The sequence below is a fragment of the Scyliorhinus canicula genome, chromosome 14, assembly GCF_902713615.1.
Source record: "Scyliorhinus canicula chromosome 14, sScyCan1.1, whole genome shotgun sequence".
Taxonomy (NCBI): Eukaryota; Metazoa; Chordata; class Chondrichthyes; order Carcharhiniformes; family Scyliorhinidae; genus Scyliorhinus; species Scyliorhinus canicula.
The window spans coordinates 120,449,795-120,473,915 of record NC_052159.1 but is presented as its reverse complement, the minus strand read 5'-3'; the positions used below and the strand labels follow the sequence as shown (position 1 = coordinate 120,473,915).

Below are 24,121 nucleotides of genomic sequence, written 5' to 3'. Positions count from 1 at the left end.
CTCACAAACCTTATCGAGTTCTTTGAGAAGGTGACTGAACAGGTAGACGAGGGTAGAGCAGTTGATGTGGTGTATATGGATTTCAGTAAAGCGTTTGATAAGGTTCCCTACGGTCGTCTATTGCAGAAAATACGGAGGCTGGGGATTGAGGGTGATTTAGAGATGTGGATCAGAAATTGGCTAGTTGAAAGAAGACAGAGGGTGGTGGTTGATGGCAAATGTTCAGAATAGAGTTCAGTTACGAGTGGCGTACCACAAGGATCTGTTCTGGGGCCGTTGCTGTTTGTCATTTTTATAAATGACCTAGAGGAGGGCACAGAAGGTTGGGTGAGTAAATTTGCAGACGACACTAAAGTCGGTGGAGTTGTAGACAGTGTGGAAGGATGTTGCAGGTTACAGAGGGACATAGATAAGCTGCAGAGCTGGGCTGAGAGGTGGCAAATGGAGTTTAATGTAGAGAAGTGTGAGGTGATTCACTTTGGAAAGAATAACAGGAATGCGGAATATTTGGCTAATGGTAAAATTCTTAACAGTGTGGATGAGCAAAGGGATCTCGGTGTCCATGTACATAGATCCCTGAAAGTTGCCACCCAGGTTGATAGGGTTGTGAAGAAGGCCTATGGCGTGTTGGCCTTTATTGGTAGAGGGATTGAGTTCCGGAGCCAGGAGGTCATGTTGCAGCTGTACAAAACTCTGGTACGGCCGCATTTGGAGTATTGCGTACAGTTCTGGTCGCCTCATTATAGGAAGGACGTGGAAGCTTTGGAACGGGTGCAGAGGAGATTTACCAGGATGTTGCCTGGTATGGAGAGAAAATCTTATGAGGAAAGGCTGATGGACTTGAGGTTGTTTTTGTTAGAGAGAAGAAGGTTAAGAGGTGACTTAATAGAGGCATACAAAATGATCAGAGGGTTAGATAGGGTGGACAGTGAGAGTCTTCTCCCACGGATGGAGGTGGCTAGCACGAGGGGACATAGCCTTAAATTGAGAGGTAATAGATATAGGACAGACGTCAGAGGTAGGTTTTTTACGCAAAGAGTGGTGAGGCCGTGGAATGCCCTACCTGCAACAGTAGTGAACTCGCCAACATTGAGGGCATTTAAAAGTTTATTGGATAAGCATATGGATGATAATGGCTTAGTGTAGGTTAGATGGCCTTTAGTTTTTGACTTCCCATGTCGGTGCAACATCGTGGGCCGAAGGGCCTGTACTGCGCTGTATCGTTCTATGTTCTATTAACAATGCAACCCACCACCCCCCCCCCCCCCACCTCTTTTACCACCCTCCCTAATCTTATTGAAACATCTATAACCAGGAACATCCAACAACTGTTTCTGCCCCTCTTTTATCCATGTTTCCGTGATGGCCACCACATCGTAGTCCCAAGTACCGATCCATGCCTTAAGTTCACCCACCTTATTCCTGATGCTTCTTGCGTTGAAGTATACACACAAGTACTCTCCTTTGTCAGTGTTACCTTCCCCACTGCCTCACTACATGCTTTGACGTCCTAAACATCGGCTACCTTAGTTGCTGGACTACAAATCCGGTTCCTATTCACCTGCCAAATTAGTATAAACCCTCCGAAGGGTACTAGAAAACCTCCCTCCTAGGATATTGGTGCCCCTCTGGTTCGGATGCAACCCATCCTGCTTGTACAGGCGCCACCTTCTCCAGAATGCGCTCCAATTATCGAAATACCTGAAGCCCTCCCTCCCACACCATTCCTGCAGCCACGTGTTCAACTGCACTCTCTTCCTATTCCTAGCCTCGCTATCACGTGGCACCGCCAACAAACCAAAGATGACAACTCTGTCTGTCCTGGCTTTTAACTTCCAGCCCAACTCCCTAAACTAGTTTATTACATCCACACCCCTTTTCTACCTACGTCGCTGGTACCAATGTGCACCATGACTTCTGGCTGCTCACCCTCTCCCTTAAGGATCCCTGGCACCCGGGAGGCAACATACCTTCCGGGAGTCTCTCTCGCGACCACAGAATCTCCTATCTATTCCGCTAACCATTGAGTCCCCTATCACTATTGCTTTTCTCTTCTCCCCTTCTGATCCCCAGAGCCAGACTCAGTGCCAGAGAGCTGGCCGCTAGAGCCTTCCCCCGGTAGGTCAAGCCCCCAACAGCATCCAAAAAGGTATACTTATTTTGAAGGGGAGCGGTCACGAGGGATCCCTGCACTGTCTGCCCGTTCATTTTCTTTTCCCTGACTGTAACCCAGCTACTCTTGTCCTGTACCTTGGGTGTGGTTACCTCCCTGTAACTCTTGTCTATTACCCCCTCTGCCTCCTGGATGATCCGAAGTTCATCCAGCTCCAGTTCCCTAACACGGTCTCTGAGGAGCTGGAGTTGGGTGCACTTCCCGCAGGTATAGTCAGCGGGGACACCAGTGATGTTCCTCACCACCCACATCCTACAGGAGGAGCATGCAACTGCCCTAGCCTCCATCCCCTCTTACCTTACAGAATATAGCTGCACTGTGGACCAACTGGAACTCCGCCCTCCAACTCTGCTCCCAGTCAGCTGCACTCTCTGCAAACGTCTGGCTCTATCATGCTCTTTGAGGAAATGTAGGAAATGAAATGAAAGGAGCACCTTACTCCCTCCTCACCTAACTCCCTCAGTCAGCAGACACTCACTATAGCACTCAAATGCACCCAAATTCAGCACTAAATAAAAGAAAGACTAGGCTTAGATAAAAATGAACCCTTATTATCCCTCAGTCACTAAACTCTCACTATTGCACTCAAATGCACCCAAATTCATCACTCAGTGCAAACCAAATGGATTGAGAAGTATTTTGCATCAGTAAACTATAGGCCAATTAACCTAACATCTGTCATAGGGTAAATGTTAGATGTCATTATTAAAGATCAGTATGAAGTCTTACAACACCAGGTTAAAGTCCAACAGGTTTGTTTCGAATCACTAGCTTTCAGAGCACTGCTGCTTCCTCAGGTGAATGAAGAGGTAGGGTCCAGAAACATATATATGGACAGAGCCTATATGCAAGACGATACTTTGAATGTGAGTCTTTGCAGGTAATTAAGTCTTTACAGGTCCAAACTCCAATCGAAGCAACTGGAGAGAGGGATAATCACAGGTTAAAGAGGTGTGAATTGTCTCAAGCCAGGACAGTTGGTAGGGTTTCGCAAGCCCAGGCCAGGTGGCGGGGGGATGAATGTAATGCAACATGAATCCAAGGTCCCAGTTGAGGCCGTACCCATGTGTGCGGAACTTGGGTATAAGTTTCTGCTCGGCGATTCTGTGTTGTCGCGCGTCCTGAAGGCCATCTTGGAGAATGCTTACCCGGAGATCAGTGCTAAATAAAACATGCATTTGTTCCTTTTGCCCTTCACAATGACCTACATGTGAGAGGTTGGATTTTCCGTTCTCACAAAGATGAAGGCGGCAAAAGGAAGTGTCTGAAGTCTGCACCTGGTATGAGCACTGCCCTCTCCGCCTGTGAACCTGATTGGAGTGAGAACATAAGCACCAAGTAAGCTCCCCTATTGCATTAAGGATAAGCAAACATGGCGTGAGCCATGAAGGCCGGCTGGCCTGGGTCCCAAAGGTCAGTCGGTTGACAAAGGGGGTTGCCCGGAAAACATGTTTGAAAAACACTGAAATTGAAGACCTCTGATGTGCTGAGGGATCTGGGTGTCTTAAATCAAGAATCTCAAAAGGCAAATAATTAGGAAAGCTAATAGAATGTTATTTTTTATTGTGAGGGGAATTGAATACAAAAGTACAGAGGTTATGCTTCAGTTATAGAGAGCACGAGTGAGACCACATCTGGAGTACTGCTTACAGTATTGGTCACCTTATTTCAGAAAGGATGCAGTGCATTAGAAACAGTTCAGAGAAGGGTTACTAAACTAGTACCAGGAATGGACAGGTTATCTTATGAGGAAAGGTTGGACAGGCAAGGCTTTTCTGTTGGAGTTTAGAACAGTAACAGGCAACTTGATTGAAACAGTTCTAAGGTGTGACAGGGTGAATGTGGAGACGATGTTTCCTCTTGTCAGTGAATCTAGAACTAGGGGTCACTGTTTAAAAATAAGGTGTCGCCCATTTAAATCAGAGATGAGATTATTTTTTTTGTCTCTCAGAGGGTTGTGAGTCTTTGGAATTCCCACCGTCAAAAGGCAGTGGAAGCTGAGTATTTGAATGTTTTTAAGGCAGTGGTAGATAGATTCTTGACAAAGGGGTGAAGGATTACAGGGATAAATTAGTCAGATCAGCAATGATCTTAATGAATGGCAGAACAGGCTCAAAGGGCCAAGTGGCCTATTCCTGATCCTCTTTCGTTTGACTTTTTAAAAATTTATATGTTGCGCCTAAAAACAAGGGTTTTCATTCTGTGCAGTTACCTTTTAAGTGAAACCTCATCAAATGTCTTTTGTAATCTATAAACCAGGAACTGATATAAGTACTTTCACACAGAAAGTATAACTACCGGTACCTTTTCTTGTGAGGTATTTCATCTGATCTGCAATTACTGCGCTTTTGTCCCGAGAATCCAGAAAGGAATATGTTGTAAAGTCATTCCAGTCACTCAAAGCTAAAACAAAAGATAGGTGTTTAATAAAATCCAATTTTGGATTTAATCCACAGTAAAACTTCTAAAATAGGAAAATAACTAATTACATTACCTGTCTTAGATGTAAGATCAAGGTACTTCCTTTCAATGTTCAGAATTACAGGATTGATGCGGAGAACAACATTTGGCTGATCCATCAGGTAATCTACCACATCCATATATTCACTTAATTGACCCTGCAATCAGATTTTTACATAGGCTGGTGTGATTCAGATCTCTCAATGGACATGAGACAGGTATAATTCAGTAATTATTAAAACAGTGGAATCCAACTGGGAAAAACAGTGGTGTTAACGGATTTAGTTTAGTTAACATGTGTTTCTGCAGTAGCTGATGTCAATATTGTTGTGTCATGATGTACATGTACTTTTAACAATGGGTATCTTAAACAGCTGTCAATCACGATCAGCACCACAGGATATGATGCACTAGTCCCATTACTTGAACTTAACCTACAGCAATAGTGGATGAAGCATCTCAGTTAATGCTGTCCTTGTTGTAAGATTGATGCATTTATGTTGAAAAACACATAACTTGGTGGCAGCATGGTTTTTGGAGATTTGACTGACATTTATATCAGCCTCAACCCTTTCATATCCAACAGGAGAACTGGCATGGAAGTGAGACAACAAAGTATTAGTTCACTGCATGTAAGTGGTTTTGCAGCACTGCATGGATCCGACAAACTGTACCTTTGTTTTGGGACATACCACACCTCTATCCAGGAAGCAAACACTGTTCAGATTGTAAGTCTACCAGCTGTGAGATGTGTGCAGGAACATAACTGACTTTAAGACAGACAACCACGAAGCAAAACTCCACAGATAGAAGATTCCATTCCTGCTGCTTGCTCTCCTTACAGGAGGACAGGGGGAGATTAAAACTCTGAAGACTAGGATAGGAAAGAAAAGTCTATCCAGTAACAACTCCCAACAACTAAAATCAGTCTGCAAAAAAAGCTTTCTTCACTGTTCAATGTACTTTTGAAACCCTGTGTTCCTTTTCATGTCAAAAATCTATTTTATGGACGGATATTCAGTGAGTCCGGGAAAAGTAGAAACAGCGAAACAACACCAACAACTGCAATCAAGGAACAACCTAACAACCTGATATAGAACATAGAACAGTACAGCACAGAACAGGCCCTTCGGCCCTCGATGTTGTGCCGAGCAATGATCACCCTACTCAAACCCACATATCCACCCTATACCCGTAACCCAACAACCCCCCCCCCCCCCCCGCCTTAAAGTTTAGGACACTACGGGCAATTTAGCATGGCCAATCCACCTAGCCTGCACATCTTTGGACTGTGGGAGGACACCGGAGCACCCGGAGGAAACCCATGCACACACGGGGAGGACGTGCAGACTCCGCACAGACAGTGACCCAGCCGGGAATCGAACCTGGGACCCTGGAGCTGTGAAGCATTTATGCTAACCACCATGCTACCGTGCTGCCCGATATAACAACTTAATGTCCTAATATTTAGGGGCAGCACGGTGGCACAGTGGTTAGCACTGCTGCCTCGTAGCCCCAGGGACTCTGGTTCAATTCCGGCCTCGGGTTACTGTCTGTGTGGAGTTTGCACTTCCCCCCCGTGTCTGAGTGGGTTTCCTCCGGGTGTTCTGGGTTCCTCCCACAGTTCAAAGATGTTCAGGTTAGGTGGACTGGTCATGTTAAATTGCCCCTTAGTGTCCAAAAGACTAGATGGAGTTACTGGGATAGGATGGAGGTGTGGACTTTCCAAAGAGGGTGCTCTTTCCAAGGGCCGATGTAGACTCGATGGGCAGAATGGCCTCCTTCTGCACTGTTGATTCTATGATTCTATGCGCAGTAAATGGGTTGTGAAAGGAGGAGGAGGAAATTAGGAACGAGAAAGGGGATTCACATATGGAGACAGGTTGTTGGCTGAGGCATGAAAAGCATACTTTGCATATGTCTTGATCAAGGAAGACGATGCTGTCAAAGTCACAATGAAAAGGAGGTAGTTGAGACCTGTATGGGTAACAATTAATAAAGAGAAGATATTAAAAAGACTGGCTGTACTTAAGGTTGACAGGAAACAGAATTATGATGAGTGGTTGTTTCTTTGGAGGAGGATGGAGTTCCCCAGGGATCTGTAGAAGGACGACTATTTTTATTGACCTATAGGGTGCGATCTACTTGCCATGTTGCCCAGAAGGCAGAGCAGCATAGTGCGACGTGACCAGTAATTAATGGGAGATCCCTCAAATTGAAATGTGAATCCACCCATTGTCTGCAGATCATTTTTTGGTCAATCTGCATATTAGAGTGAGTCAACTAGTCTCACTGTAATATGCATTCCCACAATCTACTCAAGTCGATGGACTCAAACTCTGTTGCTTTGGAGATCTTAGGCAAGTGCCTTTCAATGCTGGTCTCCACAAATGGGGAGTAGATTGAATGGCACTTGTGGAGATCTCCCAGGGGTTATGAGGCCCCCAGGTTCTTACCCTCTGGGCAGGTTGGCACCCTGCCAGTGCCACCTGGGTACTGCCAGCAGGGTACCCTGGCAGTGCCACCTGGCATGCCAAGGTACCCAGGTGGCACTGCCAGTTGGCAGGGGCCTATCCACCCTGCCCATACCCCTCATAATCTTGTACACCTTGATCAGGTCGCACCTCAGTCTTCACTGCACTTAGAGTTCCAGAAGGAATCTTATAAGGTGCCACATCAAAGGTTATTGCAGATAATAAAAGCTTGTGTTATGGGGGCAGTATCTAGGCATCAACAGAAAATAGGCTAACTAACAGGAAACAGCGAAAACAACCCAAGCCTATCCAACCTCTCTTCAAAGAACAAACAGTAAAGAAAAATACAGCACAGGAACAGGCCCCTCGTCCCTCCAAGCCTGCGCTGACCATACTGCCCATCTAACCTAAAACCGTCTATACTTCTGGGGTCCGTATCCCGATATTCATCTATTTCATCAAGACGTCCCTTAAACGTCACTATCATACCTGCTTCCACTACCTCCTCCGCAGAGAGCTTTTTTTCCTTCGTAACTTAAACGTTCCATCCCTGACAACATCCTATTGCGTTACCCAATACATTCACATCATGCCTCATGATTAAGTAAAAATTGAAGAACAGATCAATTGTTGATCTTGTCATCTTAATATCTATCCCTTATCAGTTTCAAAGAGGTTTAGTGATAATTGGATTTAAGGTTTGTAAATGGACATTTCATCCTTGGCCCTTTTACAAAACAGGAATTACAGTCACCTACAATACAGCCCTTTCCAATGAGGTCTGAAAATTAGAACTAGTTTCAGAATGAATAATCAGGCTTGGACGTACTACATCTTAGGACACTTAAAATATATAAAACTTACCATGAAAACTGCCTTCTGAAAAAATCCTGCTGCATCCATTATCTTCTGAAGGATAATAGTTTCCAACTCGTCAGAGCCCAACCCATCTATGTTAAACGGAATGCCATTAAAGAGACCTTGTGGCAGTGCACCCAAACCAGTGGTTTCATAAAAGCTTGCTCCTGCCTATTCAAATCAGAAGTGAGACAGATATTAATATAGGATTTAAGTTTTACAACAAAAGAAATCTTAAACTTACTATTACAGCTGACTGGAAGTCAGCTTCATGTTATGTACTGAGTGCAGTACAAAAACACTGGTTCATGTTCTGTTTCAGCGCCATTTTTTAAACTTTACAAACATTGTAAAGAGGATCAAATAGATAGAAATCAGAACAAAAGAACCTGAAGGATAAAAATAAAATACTGCCTGGAAATTAAGTTACACAAATGACAGTAAGAATGAACATGTAACATTAGAAAATGTTCTATACACTGTGCAATCAGCTAACAACTTGGACAGGTATGCCAATGCATATAGCATTAGATGAATGGAACGGATTGCATCTGAAGTGTTTGATTCCTTGACAACATTATCATCTAACACAATTTCTTTTGACCATTCCATAATGGTGGAAGTTTAGATTTGATGGGATTCATGGTTTCAACCCTTGCATTTTTTTGAGACGAACATTGGGTGGACCGTTTCCGAAACATTACTGTCATTTCGGGCAAGAAGACTGACGCAATTCACATTGGCACCGGTAGCACAATACGATATTGCAATCTTCAGCCACTTAGTCAAATTTTTGTTCCCCCACTTGACACATGCCATGCCTGAGTTGCCAAGCATCTGATTTGCACACCCATGGGGGGTTAGTTGAGCACTGCAATCACTGCATTTGAACGGATCCTCAACAATCACTTTTAGTCAAATCAGGGCGATGGCAGCAAGAAGACCTGCACCTAGGTTCTTGGAGGGGGCCTTCTCCAGGCTTCTCGATGATGTGGGGGGGAGGCGAGCCATGATATACCATGTCCAGCCACCTTGCAGCTTCCCAACATCTGACCTCTCAGCAATATCCTCAAACTCATCCTCATCCCTCAACTGCTAGAGACGCAAATAGAACATAGAACATAGAACATAGAACACTACAGCGCAGTACGGGCCCTTCGGCCCTCGATGTTGCGCCGACCTGTGAAACCATCTGAAGCCTATCTGACCTACACTATTCCATTTTCATCCATATGTCTATCCAGTGACCACTTAAATGCCCTTAAAGTTGGCGAGTCTACTACTATTGCAGGCAGGGCGTTCCACACCCCTACTACTCTCTGAGTAAAGAAACTGCCTCTGACATCTGTCCTATATCTCTCACCCCTCAATTTAAAGCTATGTCCCCTCGTGTTGGTCATCACCATCCGAGGAAAAAGACTCTCACTGTCCACCCTATCTAACCCTCTGACTATCTTATATGTCTCTATTAAGTCACCTCTCAGCCTTCTCCTCTCTAACGAAAACAACCTCAATTCCCTGAGCCTTTCCTCGTAAGACCTTCCCTCCATACCAGGCAACATCCTAGTAAATCTCCTCTGAACCCTTTCCAAAGCTTCCACATCCTTCCTATAATGTGGTGACCAGAACTGCACGCAGTACTCCAGGTGTGGCCGCACCAGAGTTATGTACAGCTGCAGCATGACCTTGTGGTTCCGAAACTCAATCCCCCTGCTTATAAAGGCTAGCACACCATATGCCTTCTTAACAGCCCTATTAACCTGGGTGGCAACTTTCAGGGATTTATGTACCTGGATGCCGAGATCTCTCTGTTCATCTACACTACCAAGAATCTTGCCATTAGCCCAGTACTCTGCATTCCTGTTACTCCTTCCAAAGTGAACCACCTCACACTTTTCCGCATTAAACTCCATCTGCCACCTCTCAGCCCAGCTCTGCAGCTTATCTATGTCCCTCTGTATCCTATAACATCCTTCAGCACTATCCACAACTCCACCGACCTTCGTGTCATCTGCAAATTTACTAACCCATCCTTCTACACCCTCTTCCAGGTCATTTATAAAAATGACAAACAGCAGTGGCCCCAAAACAGATCCTTGCGGTACACCACTAGTAACTGAACTCCAGGATGAACATTTGCCATCAACCACCACCCTCTGTCTTCTTTCAGCTAGCCAATTACTGATCCAAACCGCTAAATCACCTTCAATTCCATACTTCCTTATTTTCTGCAATAGCCTACCGTGGGGAACCTTATCAAACGCCTTACTGAAATCCATATACACCACATCAACAGCTTTACCCTGATCCACCTGTTTGGTCACCTTCTCAAAAAACTCAATAAGGTTTGTGAGACATGACCTACCCTTCACAAAACCGTGTTGAGTATCGCTAATCAACTTGTTCTTTTCAAGATGATTATAAACCCTATCTCTTATAACCTTTTCCAACATTTTACCCACAACCGAAGTAAGGCTCACAGGTCTATAATTACCAGGGTTGTCTCTACTCCCCTTCTTGAACAAGGGGACAACATTTGCTATCCTCCAGTCTTCCGGCACTATTCCTGTCGACAAAGACGACATAAAGATCAAGGACAAAGGCTCTGCAATCTCCTCCCTGGCTTCCCAGAGAATCCTAGGATAAATCCCATCTGGCCCAGGGGACTTATCTATTTTGACATTTTCTAAAATTGCTAACACCTCCTCCTTTTGAACCTCAATTCCATCTAGCCTGGTCGACTGAACCTGAGTGTTCTCCTCGACAACATTGTCTTTCTCCAGTGTAAACACTGACGAAAAATATCCATTTAATGCTTCCCCTATCTCCTCTAATTCCACACACAACTTTCCACTACTATCCTTGATTGGCCCTAATCTTACTCGAGTCATTCTTTTGTTCCTGATATACCTATAGAAAGCCTTAGGGTTTTCCTTGATCCTATCCGCCAACGACTTTTCGTGTCCTCTCCTCGCTCTTCTTAACTCTCCCTTTAGGTCCTTCCTGGCTAACTTGTAACTCTCAAGTGCCCTAACTGAGCCTTCATGTCTCATCCTAACATAAGCCTTCTTCTTCCTCTTGACAAGTGCTTCAACTTCCTTAGTAAACCACGGCTCCCTTGCTCGACAACTTCCTCCCTGCCTGACAGGTACATACTTATCAAGGACACGCAGTAGCTGTTCCTTGAAAAAGCTCCACATTTCGATTGTACCCATCCCCTGCAGTTTCCTTCCCCATCCTATACCTCCTAAATCTGGCCGAATAGCATCATAATTGCCTTTCCCCCAGCTATAATTCTTGCCTTGCGGTATATACCTATCCCTGCCCATTGCTAAAGTAAACATAACCGAGTTGTGATCACTATCACCAAAGTGCTCACCTACATCTAAATCTAACACCTGGCCGGGTTCATTACCCAGTACCAAATCCAATGTGGCCTCGCCCCTTGTTGGCCTGTCTACATACTGTGTCAGAAAACCCTCCTGCACACACTGCACAAAAACTGACCCATCTATAGTACTCGAACTATAGTATTTCCAGTCAATATTTGGAAAGTTAAAGTCCCCCATAACAACTACCCTGTTACTCTCGCTCCTGTCAAGAATCATCTTTCCAATCCTTTCCTCTACATCTCTGGGACTATTCGGAGGTCTATAGACAACTCCCAACAGGGTGACCTCTCCTCTACTGTTCCTAACCTCGGCCCATACTGCCTCAGTAGACGAGTCCTCAAGCGTCCTTTCTACCGCCGTAATACTTTCCTTGATTAACAATGCCACACCCCCCCCCTCTTTTACCATCTTCTCTGTTCTTACAGAAACATCTAAATCCTGGAACCTGCAACAACCATTCCTGTCCCTGCTCTACCCATGTCTCCGAAATCGCCACAACATCGAGATCCCAGGTACCAACCCATGCTGCAAGCTCACCCACCTTATTCCGGATGCTCCTGGCGTTGAAGTAGACACACTTCAAACCAGCGTCCTGCTTGCCGGTGCCCTCTTTCGAACTTTTAACCCTATCCCTGACCTCACTACTCTCAACATCCTGTACACTGGGACTACAATTTAGGTTCCCATCCCCCTGCTGAATTAGTTTAAACCCCCCCGAAGAGCACTAACAAATCTCCCCCCAGGATATTGGTACCCCTCTGGTTCAGGTGAAGACCATCCTGTTTGTAGAGGTCCCACCTACCCCAGAATGAGCCCCAATTATCCAGGAAACCAAAACCCTCCCTCCTGCACCATCCCTGTAGCCACGTGTTCAACTCCTCTCTCTCCTTATTTCTCACTTCACTAGCACGTGGCACGGGTAACAACCCAGAGATAACAACTCTGTTTGTTCTAGCTCTCAGCTTCCACCCTAGCTCCCTGAATTTCTGTCTCAAATCCCCATCTCTCTTCCTACCTATGTCGTTGGTACCTATGTGGACCACGACTTGGGGCTGCTCCCCCTCCCCCTTAAGGATCCCAAAAACACGATCAGAGACATCACGAACCCTGGCACCTGGGAGGCAACACACCAACCGTGAGTCTCTTTCGTTCCCACAGAACCTCCTGTCTGTTCCTCTAACTATGGAGTCCCCAATGACAAGTGCTCTGTTCCTCTTCTCCCTTCCCTTCTGAGCAACAGGGACAGACTCTGTGCCAGAGACCTGCGCCCTATTGCTTACCCCTGGTAAGTCGTCCCCCGCAACAGTATCCAAAACGGTATACTTGTTATAGAGGGGAACGACCACAGGGGATCCCTGCACTGCCTGCCGGTTCCCTCTCCCTCACCTGACGGTAACCCATCTACTTTCTTCTTTTACCTGAGGTGTGACTACCTCCCTATAACTCCTCTCAATAACCTCCTCCGCCTCCCGAATGATCCGAAGTTCATCCAGCTCCAGCTCCAGGTCCCTAATGCGGCTCTCGAGGAGCTGGAGTTGGGTGCACTTCCCGCAGATGTAGTCAGAAGGGACACTAGAGGTGACCCTTTCCTCCCACATTCTGCAGGAGGAACATTCAACTGCCCTAGCCTCCATTCCCACTGAACTAACTTCCCAACTACTGAAAAATAAAAAAATAAAAAACTTGTTAGTTTAGCAATCCAATGGACAGAGCTTTTTTTTTTGGTTAGAGGAGGAGGATGGGTGGGAGACACTACGTAAGTAGTGTTTCGGGTAAAGCTGTCACTCGAGAACAGCCCCTTCACAAACCACCTTCAACTTACGCTGACCGCACTGCACGTATGCAAATCTCCCCGGAACAGCCAATCAGAAGCTCTGCTCTGCTGCCCTCTGCTGGATGCTCACCTTCCGTCAAACTCCTCGGGTCACTGATGCAGGTGCACCTTCAACTTACGCTGACCGCACTGCACGTATGCAAATCTCCCCGGAACAGCCAATCAGAAGCTCTGCTCTGCTGCCCTCTGCTGGATGCTCACCTTCCGTCAAACTCCTCGGGTCACTGATGCAGGTGCACCTTCAACTTACGCTGACCGCACTGCACGTATGCAAATCTCCCCGGAACAGCCAATCAGAAGCTCTGCTCTGCTGCCCTCTGCTGGATGCTCACCTTCCGTCAAACTCCTCGGGTCACTGATGCAGGTGCACCTTCAACTTACGCTGACCGCACTGCACGTATGCAAATCTCCCCGGAACAGCCAATCAGAAGCTCTGCTCTGCTGCCCTCTGCTGGATGCTCACCTTCCGTCAAACTCCTCGGGTCACTGATGCAGGTGCACCTTCAACTTACGCTGACCGCACTGCACGTATGCAAATCTCCCCGGAACAGCCAATCAGAAGCTCTGCTCTGCTGCCCTCTGCTGGATGCTCACCTTCCGTCAAACTCCTCGGGTCACTGATGCAGGTGAACCTTCAACTTACGCTGACCGCACTGCACGTATGCAAATCTCCCCGGAACAGCCAATCAGAAGCTCTGCTCTGCTGCCCTCTGCTGGATGCTCACCTTCCGTCGAACTCCTCGGGTCACTGATGCAGGTGCACCTTCAACTTACGCTGACCGCACTGCACGTATGCAAATCTCCCCGGACAGCCAATCAGAAGCTCTGCTCTGCTGCCCTCTGCTGGATCCTTGGGTCACTGATGCAGGTGCACCTTCAACTTACGCTGACCGCACTGCACGTATGCAAATCTCCCCGGAACAGCCAATCAGAAGCTCTGCTCTGCTGCCCTCTGCTGGATGCTCACCTTCCGTCAAACTCCTCGGGTCACTGATGCAGGTGCACCTTCAACTTACGCTGACCGCACTGCACGTATGCAAATCTCCCCGGAACAGCCAATCAGAAGCTCTGCTCTGCTGCCCTCTGCTGGATGGCAGAGCTGGGAAATTTAGGAGGGGTTGTCAGCTACATTCCTTGGATTGGATTGGAATTGTTTGTCACGTGTACCGATGTACAGTGAAAAATATTGTTCTGCGTACAGTTCAGACAGATCATTCCGTACATTAAAAAAAAATACATAGGGCAAACATAAAATATCCAATGTAAATACAGTAGTCCCCCTTTATAACGCGGGTGTTGGGGTCCAAGACCCCAACCCGCGTTGTATCCGAGCCGCGGATATCCATGATGGGGGTTTTAAATTTATTTTAAAATCTATGCTAGCGCTTCCCATTGTGAGTCTACGGGGGGCGGGGGGAGAGGTCAGACCCCCGTAGACTCACAATGGGAAGCGCTAGCATAGATTTTTAAATAAATTTAAAACCCCCATCGTGGATCCAATTAAAATTTCAGCGGCCGGCTCACTTTGATCCGGAGAGGGAAGCTGCTCTCACTGAAATCAGCCGGCCGCTGAAATTGACACTGCCGGCTGCTCTCTCCCTCCAATCCAACTGTAGTAGCATGGATGGAGGATTGGTTAATTAATAGAAAGCAAAGAGTTGGGATAAATGGGTGTTTCTCTGGTTGGCAATCAGTAGCTAGTGGTGTCCCTCAGGGATCCGTGTTGGGCCCACAATTGTTCACAATTTACATTGATGATTTGGAGTTGGGGACCAAGGGCAATGTGTCCAAGTTTGCAGATGACACTAAGATGAGTGGTAAAGCGAAAAGTGCAGAGGATACTGGAAGTCTGCAGAGGGATTTGGATAGGTTAAGTGAATGGGCTCGGGTCTGGCAGATGGAATACAATGTTGACAAATGTGAGGTTATCCATTTTGGTAGGAATAACAGCAAACGGGATTATTATTTAAACGATAAAATATTAAAGCATGCCGCTGTTCAGAGAGACTTGGGTGTGCTAGTGCATGAGTCACAGAAGGTTGGTTTACAAGTGCAACAGGTGATTAAGAAGGCAAATGGAATTTTGTCCTTCATTGCTAGAGGGATGGAGTTTAAGACCAGGGAGGTTATGTTGCAATTGTATAAGGTGTTAGTGCGGCCACACCTGGAGTATTGTGTTCAGTTTTGGTCTCCTTACTTGAGAAAGGACGTACTGGCGCTGGAGGGTGTGCAGAGGAGATTCACTAGGTTAATCCCAGAGCTGAAGGGGTTGGATTATGAGGAGAGGTTGAGTAGACTGGGACTGTACTCGTTGGAATTTAGAAGGATGAGGGGGGATCTTATAGAAACATTTAAAATTATGAAGGGAATAGATAGGATAGATGCGGGCAGGTTGTTTCCACTGGCGGGTGACAGCAGAACTAGGGGGCATAGCCTCAAAATAAGGGGGAGTAGATTTAGGACTGAGTTTAGGAGGAACTTCTTCACCCAAAGGGTTGTGAATCTATGGAATTCCTTGCCCAGTGAAGCAGTTGAGGCTCCTTCATCACATGTTTTTAAGGTAAAGATAGATAGTTTTATGAAGAATAAAGGGATTAAGGGTTATGGTGTTCGGGCCGGAAAGTGGAGCTGAGTCCACAAAAGATCAGCCATGATCTAATTGAATGGCGGAGCAGGCTCGAGGGGCCAGATGGCCTACTCCTGCTCCTAGTTCTTATGTTCTTATGTTCTTATGTTAAGTTTTAATGTTTCTGATTGGAGGGAGAGAGCAGCCGGCAGTGTCAATTTCTTTTTTTTTTCCTCCGGCTCGCCCCCTCTCCCCCCACATCCTCCAACTAGACCCCTCTCCCCCCACACCCTCCGGCTCGCCCCCTCTCCCCCCCCAACACCCTCCGGCTCGCCCCCTCTCCCCCCACACCCTCCGGTTCGCCCCCTCTCCCCCCACATCCTCCAACTAGACCCCTCTCCCCCCCACACCCTCCGGCTCGCCCCCTCTCCCCCAACACCCACTGGGCTCTGTCTCCTCCTCTCCCCAACACCCACTGGGCTCTGTCTCCCTCCTCTCCCCCCCCCCCCCCCCCCACCCCACCCACCTCACACCCTCCAACTAGCCCCCTCTCCCCCCACACCCTCCTGCTCGCCCCCTCACCCCCCCCCCATACCCTCCGGCTCGCCCCCTCTCCCCCGCACCCTCCTGCTCTCCCCACAGCGTCCAGCTCGCCCCCTCTCCCCCCACACCCTCCGGCGCGCCCCCTCCCCACACCCTCCGGCTCGCCCGCTCCCCCCCTCTCCTCCCCCGTCCCCCCCTCTCCTCCCCCGTCCCCCAACACCCGCAGGGCCCTCCTCTCTCCCCCAACACCCGCAGGGCCCTCCTCTCTCCCCCAACACCCGCAGGGCCCTCCTCTCTCCCCCAACACCCACAGGGCCCTCCTCTCTCCCCCAACACCCGCAGGGGGATCTCCCCCCAACACCCGCAGGGGGGTCTCCCCCACACCCGCAGGGGGGTCTCCCCCACACCCGCAGGGGGGTCCCCCCCACACCCGCCCCCCCTCCTCTCCCCCCCACACCCGCCCCCCCTCCTCTCCCCCCCACACCCGCCCCCCCTCCACTCCCCCCCACACCCGCCCCCCCTCCACTCCCCCCACACCACGCCCCCCCTCCTCTCCCCCCACACACCGCCCCCCCTCCTATCCCCCCCACACCCGCCCCCCCACCTCTCCCCAAACACCCGCCCCCCCTCTTCTCCCCACCAACACCCCGCCCCCCCTCTTCTCCCCCCCAACACCCGCCCCCCCTCTTCTCTCCCCCCCAACACCCGCCCCCCCTCTTCTCTCCCCCCAACACCCCGCCCCCCCTCTTCTCTCCCCCAACACCCGCCCCCCCCTCTTCTCCCCCCCAACACCCTCCCCCCTCTTCTCCCCCCCAACACCCGCCCCCCTCTTCTCCCCCCCCAGACACCCGCCCCCCTCTTCTCCCCCCAACAACCCCCCCCCCCTCTTCTCCCCCCTCTTCTCCCCCCCAACACCCGCCCCCCTTCTTCTCCCCCCCAACACCCGCCCCCCCTCTTCTCCCCCCCCAACACCCCGCCCCCCCTCTTCTCCCCCCCAACACCAGCCCCCCCCTCTTCTCCCCCCCAACACCCGCCCCCTCTTCTCCCCCCCAACACCCGCCCCCCCTCTTCTCCCCCCCCAACACCCGCCCCCCTCTTCTCTTCCCCCCCCAACACCCGCCCCCCCTCTTCTCCCCCCCAAACACCCGCCCCCCCCTCTTCTCCCCCACACACCGCGCTCCCTCTTCTCCCCCCCAACACCCGCCCCCCCTCCCAACACCCGCCCCCCCTCCCAACACCCACCCCCCTCTTCTCCCCCCAACACCCCCCCCCTCTCTCCCCCGCCAACACCCGCCCCCCCTCTTCTCCCCCCCCCAACACCCGCCCCCCCTCTTCTCCCCCCCCCAACACCCGCCCCCCCTCTTCTCCCCCCCCCAACACCCGCCCCCCACTCTTCTCCCCCCCCCAACACCCGCCCCCCCTCTTCTCCCCCCCCTCAACACCCGCCCCCCCTCTCTCCCCCCCCCAACCCCCGCCCCCCTCTTCTTCTCTCCCCCCCCCCCAACACCCCGCCCCCCTCGGCAGTGTCAATTTCAGCGGCCAGCTGATTGTTTCAGTGAGAGAGCAGCTTCCCTCTCCGGCTCACTTTGATCCGGAGAGGGAAGCTGCTCTCTCACTGAAACAATCAGCTGGCCGCTGAAATTGACACTGCCGGCTGCTCTCTCCTACCAATCAGAAACATTAAAACTTAAAAGTTGGATTGGAGGGAGAGAGCAGCCGGCAGTGTCAATTTCAGCGGCCGGTTGATTATTTCAGTGAGAGCAGCTTCCTTCTCCGGATCAAAGTGAGCCGGCCGCTGAAATTGACACAACTGACAGTTGGGGTCCATAAACCCCCCGCGGTATATCGCGAACCGCGGTATTGCGGAGCGCGGTATATCGGGGGACTACTGTACAGGCATAAACACAGGCATCCGGTGAAGCATACAGGAGTGCTCAGTAGAAAAGAGATGTGAAGAGGTCAGTTCAGTCCATAAGATGGCCATTCAGGAGTCTGGTAACAGCAGGGAAGAAGGTGTTTTTGAGTCTGTTCGTGCGTATTCTCAGACTTTTGTATCTCCTGCCCGGTGGAAGAAGTTGGAAGAGTGAATAGCTGGGTGGGTGGGGTCTTTGATTATGCTGCCTGATTTCCTTTTTTTAAATAAATTTAGAGTATCCAATTCATTTTTCCAAGGGGCAATTTAGCATTGCCATCCACCTAGCCTGCACATCTTTGGACTGTGGGGGTGAAACCCATGCAAACACGGAGAGAAATGTGCAAATTCCACACAGACAGTGACCCAGAGCCGGGATCGAACCTGGGACCTCGGCACTGTGAGGCTAACCCACTGTGCCACCGTGCTGCCCTTGCTGCGTGCTTTCCTAAGGCAGCGAGAGGTGTAGATAGAGCCAATAGATGGAGGCGGGGTTGTGTGATAGACTGGGTGATGTTCACGATTCTCTGAAGTTTCTTGCGGTCCTGAGCCGAGCAGTTGCCATACCAAGCTGTGATGCAGCCAGATAGGATGCTTTATATGGTGCATCTGTAAAGGTTGGTGAGATTCAATGTGAATATGCAAATTTCATAGAACATAGGAAAATACAGCACAGAACAGGCCCTTTGGCCCACAATGTTGTGCCGAATCTTTGTCCTAGATTAATCATAGATATCATGGAATTTACAGTGCAGAAGGAGGCCATTCGGAGTCCATTGAATCTGCACCTACTCTTGGAAAGAGCACCCTATCCAGGTCAACACATCCACCCTATCCCCATAACCCAGTACCCCACCCAACACTAAGGGCAATTTTGGACACTAAGGGCAATTTATCATGGCCAATCCACCTAACTGCACATCTTTGGACTGTGGGATGAAACCGGAGCACCTGGAGGAAACCCACACACACACGGGGAGGATGTGCAGACTCCACACAGACAGTGACCCAAGCCAAAATCGAACCGTGGGACCCTGGAGCTGTGAAGCAATTGGGCTAACCACAATGCTGCCCTTAAGAACAAATTAATCTACACCTCCATTATTCTAACTACGTAAACCATGTACCTATCCAATAGCCGCTTGAAGTAGGTCCCTAATGTTTCCGACTCAACTACTTCCACAGGCAGTGCATTCCATGCCCCCACTACCCTCGGGTAAAGAACCTACGTCAGACATCACCCCTATATCTTCCACCATTCACCTTAAGTTTGTGTGTCCCCTTGTAATGGGTTGTTCCACCCGGGGAAAAAGTCGCTGACTGTCTACTCTATCTATTCTCCTGATCATCTTATAAACATCTATCAAGTCGCCCTCATCCTTCTCCGTTCTAATGAGAAAAGGCCTAGCACCCTCAACCTTTCCTCGTAAGACCTATTCTCCATTCCAGGCAACATCGTGGTAAAACTCCTTTGCACCTTTTCCAAAGCTTCCACATCCTTCCTAAAATGACCAGAACTGCAACACAGTACTCCAAATGTGGCCTTACCAAGGTTTTGTACAGCTGCATCATCACCTCAAACGGCTCTTAAATTCTATCCCACAGCAGGGTAGCATGGTGGTTAGCATAAATGCTTCACAGCTCCAGGGGTCCCAGGTTCGATTCCCGGCTGGGTCACTGTCTGTGTGGAGTCTGCAACGTCCTCCCCCTGTGTGCGTGGGTTTCCTCCGGTGCTCCGGTTTCCTCCCACAGTCCAAAGATGTGCGGGTTAGGTGGATTGGCCATGCTAAATTGCCCGTAGTGTCCTAATTAAGTAAGGTTAAGGGGGGGTTGTTGGGTTACGGGTACAGGGTGGATACGTGGGTTTAAGTAGGGTGATCATGGCTCGGCACAACATTGAGGGCCGAAGGGCCTGTTCTGTGCTGTACTGTTCTATGTTCTAATGAACGCTAGCACACCATAGGCCTTCTTCACAGCTCTATCCACTGAAGTGGCAACTTTCAAAATCTATGAACATAGACCCCATGATCTCTCTGCTCCTCCACATTGCCAGAACCCTACCATTAACCCTGTATTCCGCATTCATATTTGTCCTTCCAAAATGGACAACCTCACACATTTCATGGTTAAACTCCATCTGCCACTTCTCAGCCTAGCTCTGCATCCTATCTATGTCTCTTTGCAGCCGACAACAACCCTCCTCACTATCCACAACTCCACCACTCTTTGTATCGTCTGCAAATTTACTGACCCACCTTTTAACTCCCTCATCCAAGTCATTAATGAAAATCACAAACAGCAGAGGACCCAGAACTGATCCCTGCGTTATGCCCACTGGTAACTGGGGCTCCAGACTGATATTTCCATCCACCACCACTCTCTGACTTCTATCGGTTAGCCAGTTCGTTATCCAACTGGCCAAATTTCCCTCTATCCCATGCCTCCTTACTTTCTGCATAAACCTACCATGGGGAACCTTATCAAATGCCTTACTAAAATCCATGTACACTACATCCACTGCTTTACCTTCATCCACATGCTTGGCCACCTCCTCAAAGAATTCAATAAGACTTGTAAGGCAAGATCTACCCCTCACAAATCCGTGCTGACTATCCCTAATCAAGCAGTGTCTTTCCAGATGCTCAGAAATCCTATCCCTCAGTACCCTTTCCATTACTTTGCCTACCACCGATGTAAGACTAACTTTCCTGTAATTCCCAGGGTTATCCCTATTCCCTTTTTTGAACAGGGGCACGACATTCGCCACTCTACAATCCCCTGGTACCACCCCTGTTGACAGTGGGGACGAAATTTCATCTCTTTCTTCCCATAGAATTCCTGGATATACCCTGTCAGGCCCGGGGGACTTGTCTCTCCTCAAGTTTTTCAAAATGCCCAACACATCGTCCTTCCAACAAGTATCTCCACGAGCTTACCAGTCTGTTTCACACTGTCATCTCCAACAATATGGCCCCTCTCATTTGCAAATACTGAAGAAAAGTACTCGTTCAAGACCTCTCCTCTCTCTTCAGACTCAATACACAGACTCCCGCTACTGTCCTTGATCGGACCTACCCTCACTCTAGTCATTCTCATATTTCTCACATATGTGTAAAAGGGCTTGGGGTTTTCCTTGATCCTACCCGCCACAGATTTTTCATGCCCTCTCTTAGCTCTCCTAATCCCTTTCCTAAGTTCCCTCCTGGCTATCTTGTATCCCTCCAGCGCCCTATCTGAACCTTGTTTCCTCAGCTTTACATAAAGAACAAAGAACAAAGAAAATTACAGCACAGGAACAGGCCCTTCGGCCCTCCAAGCCTGCGCCGATCCAGATCCTTTATCTAAACCTGTCTCCTATTTTCCAAGGTCTCTTCCCTCTGTTCCTGCCCATTCATATACTGTCCAGATGCATCTTAATGATGCTATCGTGCCCACCTCTACCACCTCCGCTGGTAAAGCGTTCCAGGCACCCACCACCCTCTGCGTAAAAACTTTCCACGCACATCTCCCTTAAACTTTCCCCCTCTCACCTTGAAATCGTGACCCCCTTGTAACTGACACCCCACTCTTGGAAAGCTTGTTGCTATCCACCCTGTCCATACCTCTCATAATTGTGTAGAACTCAATCAGGTCCCCCCTCAACCTCCGTCTTTCCAACAAAACAATCCTAATCTACTCAACCTTCTTCATACTAGCACCCTCCATACCAGGCAGCATCCTGGTGAACCTCCTCTGCACCCTCTCCAAAGCATCCACATCCTTCTGGTAATGTGGCGACCAGAATTGCACGCAGTATTCCAAATGTGGCCGAACCAAAGTCCTATACAACTGTAACATGACCTGCCAACTCTTGTACTCAATACCCCTTCCGATGAAGGCAAGCTGGAAGTTCTTGACCACGTCTATCCACCTGCGTTGCCACCTTCAAGGTACAATGGACCTGAACTCCCAGCTCTCTCTGTACCTCTACTTTCCCAAGACCCTTTCCCATTGACCATATAGTCCGCTCTTGATTTGATCTTCCAAAATGCATCACCTCGCATTTGTCTGGATTGAACTCCATCTGCCATTTCTCTGCCCAACTCTCCAATCTATCTATATTTTGTTGTTTTCTCTGACAGTCCTTCCTCGCTATCTGCACTCCACCAATCTTAGTATCATCTGCAAACTTGCTAATCAGACCACCTATACTTTCCTCCAGGTCATTTATGTAGATCACAACAACAGTGGTCCCAGCACTTATCCCTGTGGAACACCACAAGTCACCCTTCTCCATTTTGAGACACTCCCTTCCACCACTACTCATCTGTCTCCTGTTCCCCAGCCAGTTCTTTATCCATCTAGCTAGTACACCCTGAACCCCATACGACTTCACTTTTTCCATCAACCTGCATGGAAACATAGAACATAGAACAGTACAGCACAGAACAGGCCCTTCGGCCCTCATGTTGTGCCGAGCCATGATCACCCTACTCAAACCCACGTAGCCACCCTATACCCGTAACCCAACAAACCCCCTTAACTTACTTTTTTATTAGGACACTACGGCATTTAACATGGCCAATCCACCTAACCCGCACATCTTTGGACTGTGGGAGGAAACCGGAGCACCCGGAGGAAATCCACGCACTACAGGGGGAGGACGTGCAGACTCCACACAGACAGTGACCCAGCCGGGAATCGAACCTGGGACCCTGGAGCTGTGAAGCATTTATGCTAACCACCATGCTACCCTGCTGCCCCTTATCAAACGCCTCAATAAGTCCATGTATATGACACCGTCAGCCCTCCCTCATCAATTAACTTTGTCACTTCCTCAAAGAATTCTATTAGGTTTGTAAACATGACCTTCCCTGCACAAAACCATGTTGCCTATCACTGATAAGTCTATTTTCTTCCAGATGTGAATAGATCCAATCCCTCAGTATCTTCTCCAACAGTATGCCTACCACTGACGTCAAGCTCACAGGTCTAATATTCCCTGGATTATCCTGCTACCCTTCTAAACAAGGGACAACATTATCATTCTCCAGTCCTCCGGGACCCTCACCCGTGTTCAAGGATGCTGCAAAGATATCTGTTAAAGCCCCAGCTATTTCGACCCACGCTTCCCTCAGTAACCTGGGGTAGATCCCATCCGGTCCTGGGGACTTGTCCACCTTAATGTCTTTTAAAATACCCAAAACTTCCCCCTTCCATATGACAACTTGACCTAGGAGTATTTAAACATCCATCCGAGCCTCAACATCCGTCTTGTCCCTCTACTTTGTGAATACCGATGCAAAGTACTCATTAAGAATCTCACCCATTTCCTCTGAGTCCACGCATAAATTCCCTCTTTTGTCTTTGAGTGTGCCAATCCTTTCTCTAGTTACCCTCTTTGCTCCTCACATACGAATAAAGGCTTTGGGATTTCTTAACCCTGTTAGCCAAAGATATTTAATGACCCCATTTTAGCCGTCTTTATTGCACGTTTGAGATTCGTCCTACTTTCCCGATATTTCCTCTCAAGCTTCATCAGTTTGGAGTTGACTCGATCCTATGTATGATTCCTTGTTCATCTTAGCTAGTCTCACAATTTCACCCGTCATCCATGGTTCCCTAATCTTGCCATTTCTATCTTTCATTTTCACAGAACATGTCTGTCCTGCACTCTAATCAACCTTTCCTTAAAAGACTCCCACATTTCAAATGTGGATGTACCCTTAAACAGCTGCTCCCAATCCACATTCCCTAGCTCCTGCCGAATTTTGTTATAACTCTGTTGCCTTTCCCCAATTTAGTACTCTTCCTTTCGGACCACTCTTGTCCTTGTCCATGAGTATTCTAAAACGGAATTGTGATCGCTATTCCCAAAGTAATCACCGACTGAAACATCAACCACTTGGCCGGGATCATTCCCCAATATC

General features: G+C 48.6%; 1 protein-coding gene across 5 annotated transcripts in view; it reads right to left on the bottom strand.

Annotated features, from left to right (window-relative positions):
* The window catches only part of uggt2 (UDP-glucose glycoprotein glucosyltransferase 2), a 625,263-nt gene that overhangs the window by 206,754 nt on the left and 394,388 nt on the right, over positions 1-24,121 (bottom strand). For all 5 annotated transcript variants that reach the window (XM_038817830.1, XM_038817832.1, XM_038817829.1 and 2 more), the window contains 3 exons: positions 7,972-8,136; positions 4,668-4,791; positions 4,478-4,576 (listed from right to left, as the gene is read on the bottom strand). In XM_038817830.1, coding sequence (XP_038673758.1) covers positions 4,478-4,576; positions 4,668-4,791; positions 7,972-8,136 — 388 coding nt within the window. The remainder of the gene's footprint in view (positions 1-4,477; positions 4,577-4,667; positions 4,792-7,971; positions 8,137-24,121) is intronic.